Below are 12,274 nucleotides of genomic sequence, written 5' to 3'. Positions count from 1 at the left end.
CAGTTGCAGGGGAAGATGCCGGGTGTGGTGGGGTTACATTGCGTTACATTGATGACTGTATTGGCGCCGCCTCTTGCTCCCCAGAGGAGCTCGAACAGTTCATCCACTTCACCAACACCTACCTCCTCACCTATACTCTCCTCTCTACCTATCTTCTTTTCTCTCCATCTTCGGTCCGCCTCCCCCTCGCTCCCTATTTATTCCAGTTCCCTCTCCCCATCCCCCTCTCTGATGAAGGGTCTAGGCCCGAAACGTCAGCTTTTGTGCTCCTGAGATGCTGCTTGGCCTGCTATGTTCATCCAGCTCCACACTTTGTCATCCAGGTCATGGTTTAGGCCAGGCTGCATCTCCATGCTCTTTACTTGCTCTCAGTGCTCACTCACTTTGAACTGACCTACATGCTCATAGCATCTCCGCCCCTACAGCCAAAGATGCCAGGCTCACTGCACTGCTGTCTTGCTGGTAATTTAGCACAAATGTAAAACCAAGTAGCTTGTCATAGCTGTCAAGTAGGCTCAGTGAAGATAGACAGCCTTTGCTCGGTGATTCCATCAAACAAAGCCTCCAAGATCCTGCCCACAAAATGGCAGGCAGACTTGCCCTATGCATGCCATACAGGGGGAATGTCCACACCTGTGCAGGGCAACTCTGTACTGACTGTGCTTGTCTGGATGGAAGATGTTCTTTTAAAGAATGGCACCCATGTAAGGCATGCTGGTGAATTCCAGGATATCTGCTGAGTGTCGAGTTGTTCCTTGAATAAATCATGATAGATAAGGGCAGAAATCAGACAAGAGAGACATCATAGGGATGTGGTAAGTAATTAATATAGCAATATTACCAAGACATAACTAGACTTTGAGGTGACACTTCCTTCAAAAAAAAACTCAATGCAACTTGGACTTAGCACAGGGCTTTTCTTTAACAAAATGTAAGTGCTAGAAACACTCATCAGGTCTGTTAGTATGTGTGCAGTCAAAAACAGACCTGCTGAGTATTTCCAACACTTTTTTTATTTAAAATTTGCAGTGTCTGGAATACTTTGCTTTTGCTTTAGTTTTTTGTTCCCAAACACTTCACTCATCAGTTATTAAAAAAATTGAAGATTAAGGAAAAGTTTGTTTCCCAGGTGGAGCATATGAATATACAAGTGATATGATCAAATCTCCCAGAATATGTCCAACCAGAATTAGAAAACCTGCCCTCACGTCTTCCAATATCTCTACATATCCTTAACAACCTAATCCTCAAACTTATTTGTCCAAGTACATTCATGACTCGTGTCTTTCATGCCATGAATAACATCATTGTTAATTGTAAGACATTAGGTGGTCAGCAAAACAAGAAATATTTTGCTATGAAAAGATTGGCTTTGTGATCAACCATCAAAACAAAAGAGGTAGCTAGTAAAGTCCAGAGGAGCACTTTGAAACAAGGAACAAAAACATGCATATCTGATTAAGTACAATATTTACCCCCCACTCTCCATTTGTATGATACTGCTCCCAAATGCCACATTACAGTGACGTTCATTAAAATCAACTCTGCAGGATCTAAATAGAATAGAAAACCTGCAAATTTCTTTCAAAGATCAACCCAAATGAAAAGTGAGACAGAGATTGGGTCACACAAAGATAATGACTGAAACATGGGAAGGTTACCCAGAGGATTATGAATGTTTCTCAATATATAATGGAAACCAAAAATAAGGAAGTGCCAACTTGTACTGGCAAACAATGGATAGGGAGAGATGGCAGATAAGTGGAAAAAAAATGGTAAAAACCAGCTGAAAAAAATCTTGTAAATTTTCCAACTAGAATTCAAAAGAAAACAAAATTAAAACTCACAAGAAAGCATTGATTTTTCAGCAGTATTCACACAGGAAAAAAAACTCAGTCATGAATAATAATTACTGTTAACACTCTCAAACTGGAGTATTCATGCTGTTCCTTCTCTATGCTGTGGCTTCCAAAGGAGATGGCAGTAGATGTAATGATCATGCTTGTTAATGACGTCCGGCGTAGAGTCAAATAAATCTGTCATTTCTATCTCTAAACCTAACAGATTGTAAAAAATTCCATACATAACCCTTGTGATTGCTTCCTACTCAACTCCCGCCCGATCCTTCATACATTTTTGGACTCAGTGTTATGACACAGACGTAAGCAACTTTCCCACCACCAAACCATTGACTTTTTTCTTGACTTTAAAAAAAAACTAACAACCACCGCCAGGAAAAACACCAGCGTAGCCAATTTAATATTTCCATGTAAGTGCCATGCAAACGGTCAAATGTGAAGGTGGACGGAGCAGAGGGAGTGAGGGAAGGGACTTAATCAAAATGGCATCAGAGGAGGAAATAAAGCATTGTATCCCCCACAGTGCCCACCACTCTCCAAAGGCATCAAGAGCTTTGATGGGCACTGTGCGCCACCTCTTCAGGGACACCTGGGCATGAACATGAATGCAGAAGAGGGGCAGACAGTCAGCACCAATCCTTCATACTAGCCACATTTATCCTTTTACAGGGAACTGTTACTCCCTTATAAGAATGGACTCTCTCACAAACATCGTACAAGCCATATTAATTCTTTCATGCTGTACTTGCACATTTGCACTCAAATTAGCACTGGAACTCAAACAATTCATTTGACTCTCTATCATGGTCTCATATTCCAGCAGGGCAGCAGTTACACACTAACTAAATTAATCCCTGTTGTACTGACTAGGTATCTGCATTTTTATATTCCTACAATTCAGCCCAGATAATCCACCCTTATCCATTCACAATGTGGTCTCTGGATCAGCAATACTTACAAGGGATTTGGCTCCAAATCACATACAGCCTTTTTATCTTTTGGCCACTATTAGAGTCCCTTCATTTTCAGAGTAGACATTGGAACTCTCATGGATCTTATTGGGAAGCAGCTGGCTAAAACAGCAGACAGTTTAACTCCTCATGTTTTATATTTGGTGTAGTTCTTCATTCCAGTTATATTCACCCTTTTTACAGAAACACACAAGCCTTAAAGAAATGGCAATTAAATGGCTGGAAATAAATTCATGCAGTTTATTTCGACTGACTATTCCAAAGCCCATAACTCCCACAATCCATACTGAACAGATTCCAGATCGGTTTCCACTCAGAACAGAAGGCAGAAATCAAATGGAAAAGTTACACCATTGTTTAAAGATCAGGAAAGTTTTGCAAGCATACACACATGCTCCTCAGACACATGCACACACATAAGATAATTAATACAACCTAACTGAAACTCCTACATACGAAGTAGTTGATGAAGCACCTTTGTGCAGCCTTTGCTTAGACAATTGCAGTAAAGCAAATGACTAAGCTTCCCTTCATTGGCTGCATTCCCTATATTGTGCAAAAACACCTTAAGTTGCTTGATATAGCAAAGGAACCATAATTGGATCTTTTTTTCTCTGATTCAATTGCTTGTGGTAAGTGAGCCTTACAAAAAGAAATCAATTAACATAGACAAAAACTGTGGTAGCTTTTCTGGACCACTTCAAGCTAGTTATTTGTAGTTAGTTGTAAATCCATTATTTCACTCATTCTTGATTAAACAAATTTGGAAGTTTAACAGATATTCAATATTCAAAAAGTTAAATATTACCAAAAGGAGCTCAATGTCACACAGCCCAGGGAACAGAACAAAGGCAGTCAGCCATCAGATTATCGGTGTAGTGATTTTTAACCATTCCTTTCCTGATTCTCCCAAACAGTAGGTCTTCACTTTTGATCAAATCACAATCAAACGATCCAACATTTAACCATTAGGCTTTTTCATTTAAATCTAATTTTAGTTTTAGTTTGTAGTTTTAGCTTGCTGGTTTGGTCTGGTCTGTATTGGTCGCTTTAGAGGTGAAAATTTACCTACCACTTTGAAAAGAACAAAGATACTGAGCCTTAAAGAAGATATTATTTGATTATGGAGAATTAGCTGGCCTTGAAGGTCGCCAAATGATATCACCTCTTCTCGAGGTATCACCTTCAGCTAATTCCTATGGGTTTTTGGCTAAATGCAAATCACACAAGTTTGATGAAGTGATTCGCACTACACAGCAGAGTGTGTTTATTCACTGAATCTCGGCATCTGCTCCAAGAGCTGAGCCACCCACTTTCATTTCCCTTAACACTACACTCGCTCTCATTCCAGGAGGAAAACAGCCTATAAAGGCAGAAAGGCCCAGGAGAGGTGATGTATTATGTGTCATTCAGCTCCTCACCCTTCTGGTGGATCCTGACCTGATAGCCTAAAACAGGTTTTGCAGTGATATTGGAGGTAGCCCTCAACTAACTGTGCTGGAATCCCCCGAACCAAGGATACCTCCTTTGATTTTACTGAGGACTGCTGGCTTTGATGACATGCTTCCAAGCTTTGTGTCTGCACTAAATGGCATGGCATGACAGTAGTAGTATGAACCTGGTCTCTCTCGCTGAGTGGGCAAAGTGAAAAATGGAAAGGCAATGCCAGGCAGGGTTGCTGAGTACTTCCAGGTAGGCTCAGAGTACGTGCGTGTTATGGCAGTGAGCAAAGAAGTTGGAGATGCAGCCTGGTCTGTTGAATGACCTGGGTGTGTTTCTAAGCACACAGTGTCTCTGCTGAAACATTGCAATGACAGTTGCCAGCACAGCCAAGCACAACATCCTGCAAATTAATCAGAAATACTCTATGTTGTCACATGTCAGATGCCAACGTCAGTAGACACTTCTAGCCAGGCCCTGCTTACGTAGATAACAGAAAGACATGAGCTTAACATCAAGATGCAGCTCACTGGATTTCATCACAAATCGCTCCACAGCCAATGATCACTCAGGCCATTCTGAGATTCCACCTATATACTTATCATTTATCCTCTAACCTTTTGTGTTGGGAAGGTTCTAGAAGACAGGATTTAAAAGTTCAAACTCTGTTATTCCAAGGCAAAGGGGACACTCAAGAGTGATGTCACAGGGCTTGTGTAATCACATCATACTTCAGTGGAGCAGCCTACCATCCCTAAAATGAATTACAAAACCACTAACCCAGACAAGCACTCAAAAAACCCTTGGTGCCATTCCCATTGAACAGCTTGGAGCAGGGGAGTGAAGAGAGAGTAGAGAGTAGAGAATGTAGGGATGATGAAGAAGCAGAATCAAAACTTTAGGTTCTGCAGGTGCACAATGATGATAATAACAGAAACAAAACAGAAATTGCTGGAAAAGCTCGGCTGGTCTGGCAGCATCTCTGGAGAGAAATCAGGGTGCATGTTTCAGATCCAGTGGCCTTCCTCACAGCCGAAAGGACAGCACTGACTTCCTGCTAAGAGTGCGGTGGCAGAAGATAAATACTGCAAGTCAGCATTAATTGAAGGACAATAGCAACAATTGAGATAATCAAAAACAAGAGCGGATTGTGATTAGGTTATCAATTGGTTTAGGATAATAAGTCCTCTGAAGATTAATCTGTACCTCGTTATCTGATGTTTTCCCCAGCGTGTTAGTTAGTTATAATCAGGTTGCTGTAAAATTATGAGCTAATGGTTCTTTTATTCAGCCAGTATCCAAAATACCCAGTTTGATCGAAATATGGATCTGATTCTATTATTTGTGCTCACTGTTGACCCATCCTCCTAGTATGAAAAGGTTTAATCAAGTTGTTGTTCTTAAAAAGGTAAGAATGGTAGAACAGCAGGATGAAACAATATCCAGTAAAGCCCCAAAAACAAAAGGACACATGATACGAAATATAGAGTCCTCTGCTTTGTTCTACCATTACGGCTCAGGTCTCAGAGAACAAAAGCAGGGAATTTTTCTCCACCCTACACTGCCCCACCCCCCCCCCCCAAACCCCCACCAACACCCCCACCCCTAGTCATCTTATGGCCTCTCTATGTCAGATTGCCAACACAGCAGCAAATTAATGACACTATCACAATGTAATCCAAACCACTGGCTAAGTCAAATGCATGCCTCAAAAGGTGAAGAGGCGAGGCTTATGTTTTATTTTCTTTTAAGATGTCATCCTGAATACTGGCAAATTCCATCACAAACCACAGCAGCACCCTCTCATCCAATGAGGACAAAAAAGATAAATGTCTCTCTGTCACCTCTAAAGATCTCCTCTCTCTGGAATGGAATGATTGCCACGATGGTGAAGCGGTCCAGCTGGTTCTCTGTCAGTTACCACAAATATTTGTCATCGGTGCAGGCAAATGTGAGTGAAACACTGCTCTGTTGGTTCACTCCAGTGTCACTTTGTACATTTCAAATGATTAAAACCAGATTTTTGAAACTTATAATGCCTTTGAGTATTATCAGCTCATATCCACAAAGCAGAAATGCAATGTGCACTTATATTCATGAGTCTATTCCCCAGGAATATTTCATAAGACACTGTAGATACATAATTTCTGTACATCAAATTAGTGCTGGCCATAAGCTGATGCTGAAACTGATACTGAGTGCAACAAGATCCAGAATCTTGGCAAGCAGGCAACTGAATAAAAGACACAATGATAAATATATATTTTACAATCACTTCCATGTTTGTTATAAATGGTAGTTCAAATGAGAGCTATTCCAGTTGGCTATAAAAAGTTTTTTTCTTCTATTGGCTAACATCAACCAAAAGAGGAGAGCCAGTAATAGAAGACTGAAATAAAAAGCAGCTTCAAAAGGAAAACTGGTGGAAAATTTGCCCCAAAGCATCGAATAACAACATTTATAGCCACTTTGAAAAGCTGCTTTCATATGAAACCGCACAGCCACTAACACAGGGAAGCTCATGGTATACATGTCCTGCAGGAGGGCCTCCCAGCATTAAGTTCTGCCAAAACAGCTGGCTGTCAAATGTTAGCAACCACACATTTTCTCAGTCACAAATCTGACTGATCAATAGCTAATATGTTTATTAAAATCTACATATTAATAAAAATAAACAGCATCACTCAACAGCTCAAAAGGCAGAAGTACCTTGCATTGAAACTAGCCATATAAGTCACTGTACTTCTAAGTTTAGCTGTACTGAATTAGCAGATATTGAGCTTTAGTACACTGGTTTCAGTTCTTACTCTATAAGGAGATGTTAGAAAAACACCAACAAGTTTTCACCGTGGGTCAGGAAGCTTTAGATTCAAGTCTCACTCCAGAACCTGGGCCCCAAAAAGAAAAAAACACAATGTTGACTCTCCAGTGCAATGATGAAGAGGTGCTGCATGGTTGAAGGTAATCTTTTTGATGAGACATTATAACAAAACTTATCTGCCTTTTCAGGTGGCCTACAAACCTCCCATTGTGTTATTTCAAAGAGGAATAGGTGAGTTTTGCCCCTTTTTTCCCCCAGCCAATATTTATCTCTCAATCCATATCACAGAAGCAGGTTGTCTGGTCAATATCAAAATGCCAACTGACATTTTTTCTGAGTGCAAGTTCATTTCCTACATTACTTCAAAATTACTTTGTCATCTCAAAATGCTTTGTGGCTATTGGATAGTAACAAGTGGCATGAATGCAAGCTTTTTTCTTCAGATCATAATCCAGTGTCTACTGATGGCTACTGCACAGCTTTCACTCTCAGGAGGGAATGGGATAAGGTTTGACTGTGATAGAATTCACACTCAAATATCCTTAACACTCACCAATCTGTGCTCATAGGTGAAAACAGTCAACACCTGTTAGTCTGATAAATACTCTAAAATAAAGTCAGAAAACTTGGGAGAAAACTAAAACCTAAAAAGAAAATACAACTGGATTTCAAAATAATCCCAAAAAATCTCTTTCTACAGCTGGCTGACTTAGTTGTCAGAAGAGAATAATATAACTGACATTCTTGACAATTAATTTCAGTAATCCAACCATGCTGTTAAAAAATATCAAAAGTATTGTCTGATATCTCTTTCTAAAACTCATGTGGTATGAATGAAAGGTCTGTCAATGACCTGTTCGCCACATTTAGTTGAATATCAAATAATCAGTGATGAAAAGGGTTATTCAAGAAAGCCTACAATATGTTATACCTACTCCTAGAAAAATATAATTACACAATGAACACTGTGATTAGTTCCTTAATCCTTATCCTGCTGAATAAACAGCAACATCATCCAGTTAGGCAGTGAGCAACCCATGTGCTGCTGAATAAATAGTAAATCAGTCTATTGCAATAGTAACCCTCATCCTACTGATTTATTCCATCTAGTTACAGTCAATAATCCTTACAATGCTGCCTAAACGGATCTCTGACTCAGTAATGAGAGTAACTCTCCCTGCAGTAACTTCAGTTCTATACAATTACTGAGTTACCATTTCCTTGCTGAACAAGTCAATTCAGTTACATGGATTAATTCTGAACAGCAACTCTGTTTGGTCTCACAGAGTAAGCATTCTACTCAGAATGAACAACCATATTCATACTGAAAAACACGGATTGCCTGCACAAGGAGTACTCCTTCCCACGCTGAACAAGCAGAAATTACTTACAGTAATAAATCCTGGGAGGGAAAAGCAAATGCTCCCATAGGATTATCTCACATCAAAATTTCTTGTGTTAATTCCAAACACAGCAGGTGGTGGACTATGCTTGTCATTTTTTGGATGTCTGCCTTCTGTATCAAAATGGTGACTGGTGGGATAGCAATTACACGTGTTACAATAATGCAGCAGCTTGACGAGCTGAAGAGCTAAGAGCAGAAATGGATGCCCTCCAAATATTCACTCAGTCTAAATACTTATAAGAAAGAATTATCTGGTTAAATACATCACTTATTGTGCTACTAAGTAACAAAGACTAGAAGATCCAATGTTTGATGTTTAGTCTGCACTGAATTAGGTAATCTGGACCAGACCAAAGCTTGGGCTGGGACGTTTGACCTCAATCCTCCTGGGTTAGAGTGAGCAAATTTAAAAATCAATCAAGGCTCCAGTGCTAACCACCTTAAATATCAAGCGACTCACCCTAAACATCAAGTGAGAACAAGAATGTACCCATGTGTGGCACCTGGCTCCCCTGTGCCCTGTGGTAAAATAGCACTACAGGCTTACACTTGAAATCTCAACACTTCAGTAACATATAATGGTGCCCATGGAATCCAGCCAAAGTCAACTATTTCAGGAGAAAGGGAGTAGCGTCAGATTTTAAGCTGTGATTTTAACAAATTCACTGTAGAAAAAATAACCAATGGTGGGCTGTCAAGTGCCCTGTGCTGCACAGACAAGCCTACACTCTGGCTGTGATGACTTGCATCACATGATGCTGCCTTTATCTTCAAAGCAACAGAATCCAGTGACATCAAAGGAACCACTCCACTACAAAGGGAATATAAACTGAAAAGCTATAATTTATATGTGAAAAACATATCCAAAACTACCAGATCCATCACTGTTTTATTAAAAAACAAATCATTGTGGCCTGGCATGGTGGGGGGTGGTGGGGGAGGGAAGAGGATGGGTAGTTCAGATAACAATTACCAATTCACCCTGTTGTCACTTGTGGGAGCTCCTAGACAAGTAGATCTGAACAAACGACTATGGATTCAGGTATACCTTAGCACTGTAGCACAGAGTGGCATAACACTCAAGCACATTGCATTTCATAAAAGTACTTAGACTATAGCTTAAAATTCAAAATCAAAATTATGACCCAATAATTGGTTTAAAGAAATTAATTGACCATAAGCAAAATAAGTCCTAGGAATACTAATAGCACCATCACCCTAGTCTCTAAGGAAAGGATACTTGGTTTGTCTGGACACATCAGTTAGGGTGTAGAATAGTAGACTGAAGCATAAACACAAGAACCAAATTCCACGGGGGGGTGTAGGGAGAATAAAGGTAGCAAGTTCTTCCCATTTTTTAAAAAAGAAAAACAGGAGTTCCTCTCGTTTGAAATGTCACAATGGACTTATAGTCTCACCTCAAATACTCATAAGTGACAATGCTTCTGGTATGGAATACTATTGCGACAAGGTTCGTCTTTGGTGAGAATAGGAACAATTCAAGGTGGCATGACAAATGTTGTAACACAGTTACTTGAGTAGAATCCCTCTAAACACTTGCTAAAGGCAGCACAGTGATTTACTGGTTAGCACTGCTGTCTCACAGCACTGGGGACCTGGGTTCAATTTGGTGACTGTCCATGTGGAGTTTGCAAGTTCTCCCCGTGTCTACGTGGACTTTCTCCCACAGTTCAAAGACGTGCAGCCTACATGGATTGGCCATGCAAAATTGTAGTGTCCAGGGGCACGCAGGCTAGATGGGTTAGCCTTGGTAAATGCACTGTTAGGGGAATAGGGTGGGGACTTGTTGGTCTGGGTGGGATGGTCTTGAGGATTGATGTGAACTAATGGGCAGAACAGCCTCTTTCCACACTGTTGGGGTTCTATGAATCAATAATAACCTATCCATTGTTTAGTTTAAAGGCCTTTCGACTTCTCCAGTACTGATACCAGAACCCCAAAAACCACTTGTCCCACACTGATTATCCAACTATCCAGAGATTATTACTTTTGGGGATATGCTCTTCAGTTTGGTGCCGAGCTCCTCATATTACTCTTTCCTTAACCTACCAATGCTGCTGCTTTCTTCATGGTGAGGCCTCATCTGGAAATACTGTGTCCAATTCTGGTCGCCCAGTTATAGGAAGGCTATTATGTTGGAGAGGGTTCAGAAGAAATTTACCAAGATGTTGCCGGGTGTGAAAGATTTGAGTTATGAAGAAAAGCTGGACTTTTTTTTTACTGAAGTGTCGGAAGTTGAGAGGTGACCGTTTAAAAGTTTATAAATCATGAGGGCTATGGATAGAGTTAATGGCAGTTGTCTTTTCCCTAGGATGGGGAGTTTCAAGACTAGGCAGCACATTTTTAAGGTGAGAGGAGAGAGATTTTAAAAAGACACCAAAGGGCAGTTTTTGTTTTACACAGAGGGTGGTTTGCGTGTGGAATGAATCTCCTGAGGAAGTGGTGGATGTGGTACAATTACAACAGATTTGGATAAGTACATGAACAGGAAATGTTTGGAGGCATATGGGCCAGGCAGATGGGACTACGTTAGATTGGGATTATGGTCAGCATGGACTGGTTGGGCTGAAGGGTCTATTTCTGAGCTGTATGACTCTCTGGCCATGACAACAAGATCCTCTCCCAGCCATTCCAAGTTTCTGTACAGCTCTACAGCAGATGACCTGAAACTTTCCCACTGGAAAAACCTTCTAGATTCACCTTCTTGGTGACATAGAAAAAGAATCTATACCCTTCACTATACTATTCCCTATTACCATTACATTCTCTTTTGCTCCCTCCAATTGAATGGCTTCCTTTAGCACAGTAACATTGTCAGTAATCTCATCCACCTGCCCTCACTCTCAGCAAAACAGGCTAAAAGAGCCAGAAACAACTGGACTGTTTTTGGACAATTGCGAAGTCTGAGGTTCCCACCCAAAATCTCCAATAATTGCCTCACTTCCAGTCACACACCCCTTTCGCCTGACCACTGACCAAATTAGAAGACCCTAACCCAAGAGGTGTAACCACTTGGCAAATAACATTCTCACTCCCCGAAGTGTCATAATGCCTGCAGTCTAGCCTTCAGCTCATTAACTCTGAGCCAAAACTGCTACAGATGTGTTTGTCTTTGATCACACTGGCATTCAGGAGCTCCTACATGATGCAGCCAACACATCATCTGTTCTGTCACTCATAACACGTATTTCTAAATTATCTATACAAATAAATTCAGTTATTCTTATACTTATCTATACATTGAAATAACTACAAGCAGCTCTTGCTTCACCTTAAAATAGAATAGGCAACAATATCTGGGGAACTAAGGTCAGCAAATCTAGACAATACTGAAAAGATGTTGTAGCAGCATTTACAAACACTCCACTACTCCAATAAGTGTTTTGTTTTTGTGCAGACCAGTGAAGCCCAAATACATTAACACCATAAGTACTCCCTCAAAAGGGGGCCCTCACTAATAAGAAGATGGTTCATACAAAATAAATTGATGTTAGATAACTTTCAACTAAGGAATATTAAATCAGGATTTCCAATAATAAATTCCCTACTTTGCCAATTTATAAGCAAAGCTACTTCTGCAAGTTTTTATATCAATTCAAACATGAGTTTTAGGGATGTTCTCTTGACAACTAATATCTAAAAATATAACTCTTAGACAACCTGTACAATGCAGTCAGCTTCAGACAGAAGATATGGTTTGCAGCAGAGGCTAAAAATACTACTAAATAATAATAATACAAAATTTAATCGAATTAAC

At 40.2% G+C, this 12,274-nt stretch overlaps 1 protein-coding gene across 4 annotated transcripts in view; it reads right to left on the bottom strand.

Moving 5' to 3' along the window:
* The window catches only part of efnb1 (ephrin-B1), a 210,056-nt gene that overhangs the window by 185,476 nt on the left and 12,306 nt on the right, over window positions 1-12,274 (bottom strand). The window contains exon 1 of one of the 4 annotated variants that reach the window (XM_048544216.2): window positions 8,483-8,524. The exons of the other annotated variants lie outside the window; for them this stretch is intronic. Coding sequence (XP_048400173.1) covers window positions 8,483-8,520 — 38 coding nt within the window. The 5' untranslated portion in view covers window positions 8,521-8,524. Of the gene's footprint in view, window positions 1-8,482; window positions 8,525-12,274 lie in introns of those variants that run through there. 4 annotated transcript variants of the gene reach the window in all.

The sequence above is a fragment of the Stegostoma tigrinum genome, chromosome 15, assembly GCF_030684315.1.
Source record: "Stegostoma tigrinum isolate sSteTig4 chromosome 15, sSteTig4.hap1, whole genome shotgun sequence".
NCBI classification, from domain to species: Eukaryota; Metazoa; Chordata; class Chondrichthyes; order Orectolobiformes; family Stegostomatidae; genus Stegostoma; species Stegostoma tigrinum.
Note: the sequence above shows the minus strand (reverse complement) of the source record. Positions and strands in the feature narration are given on the sequence as shown.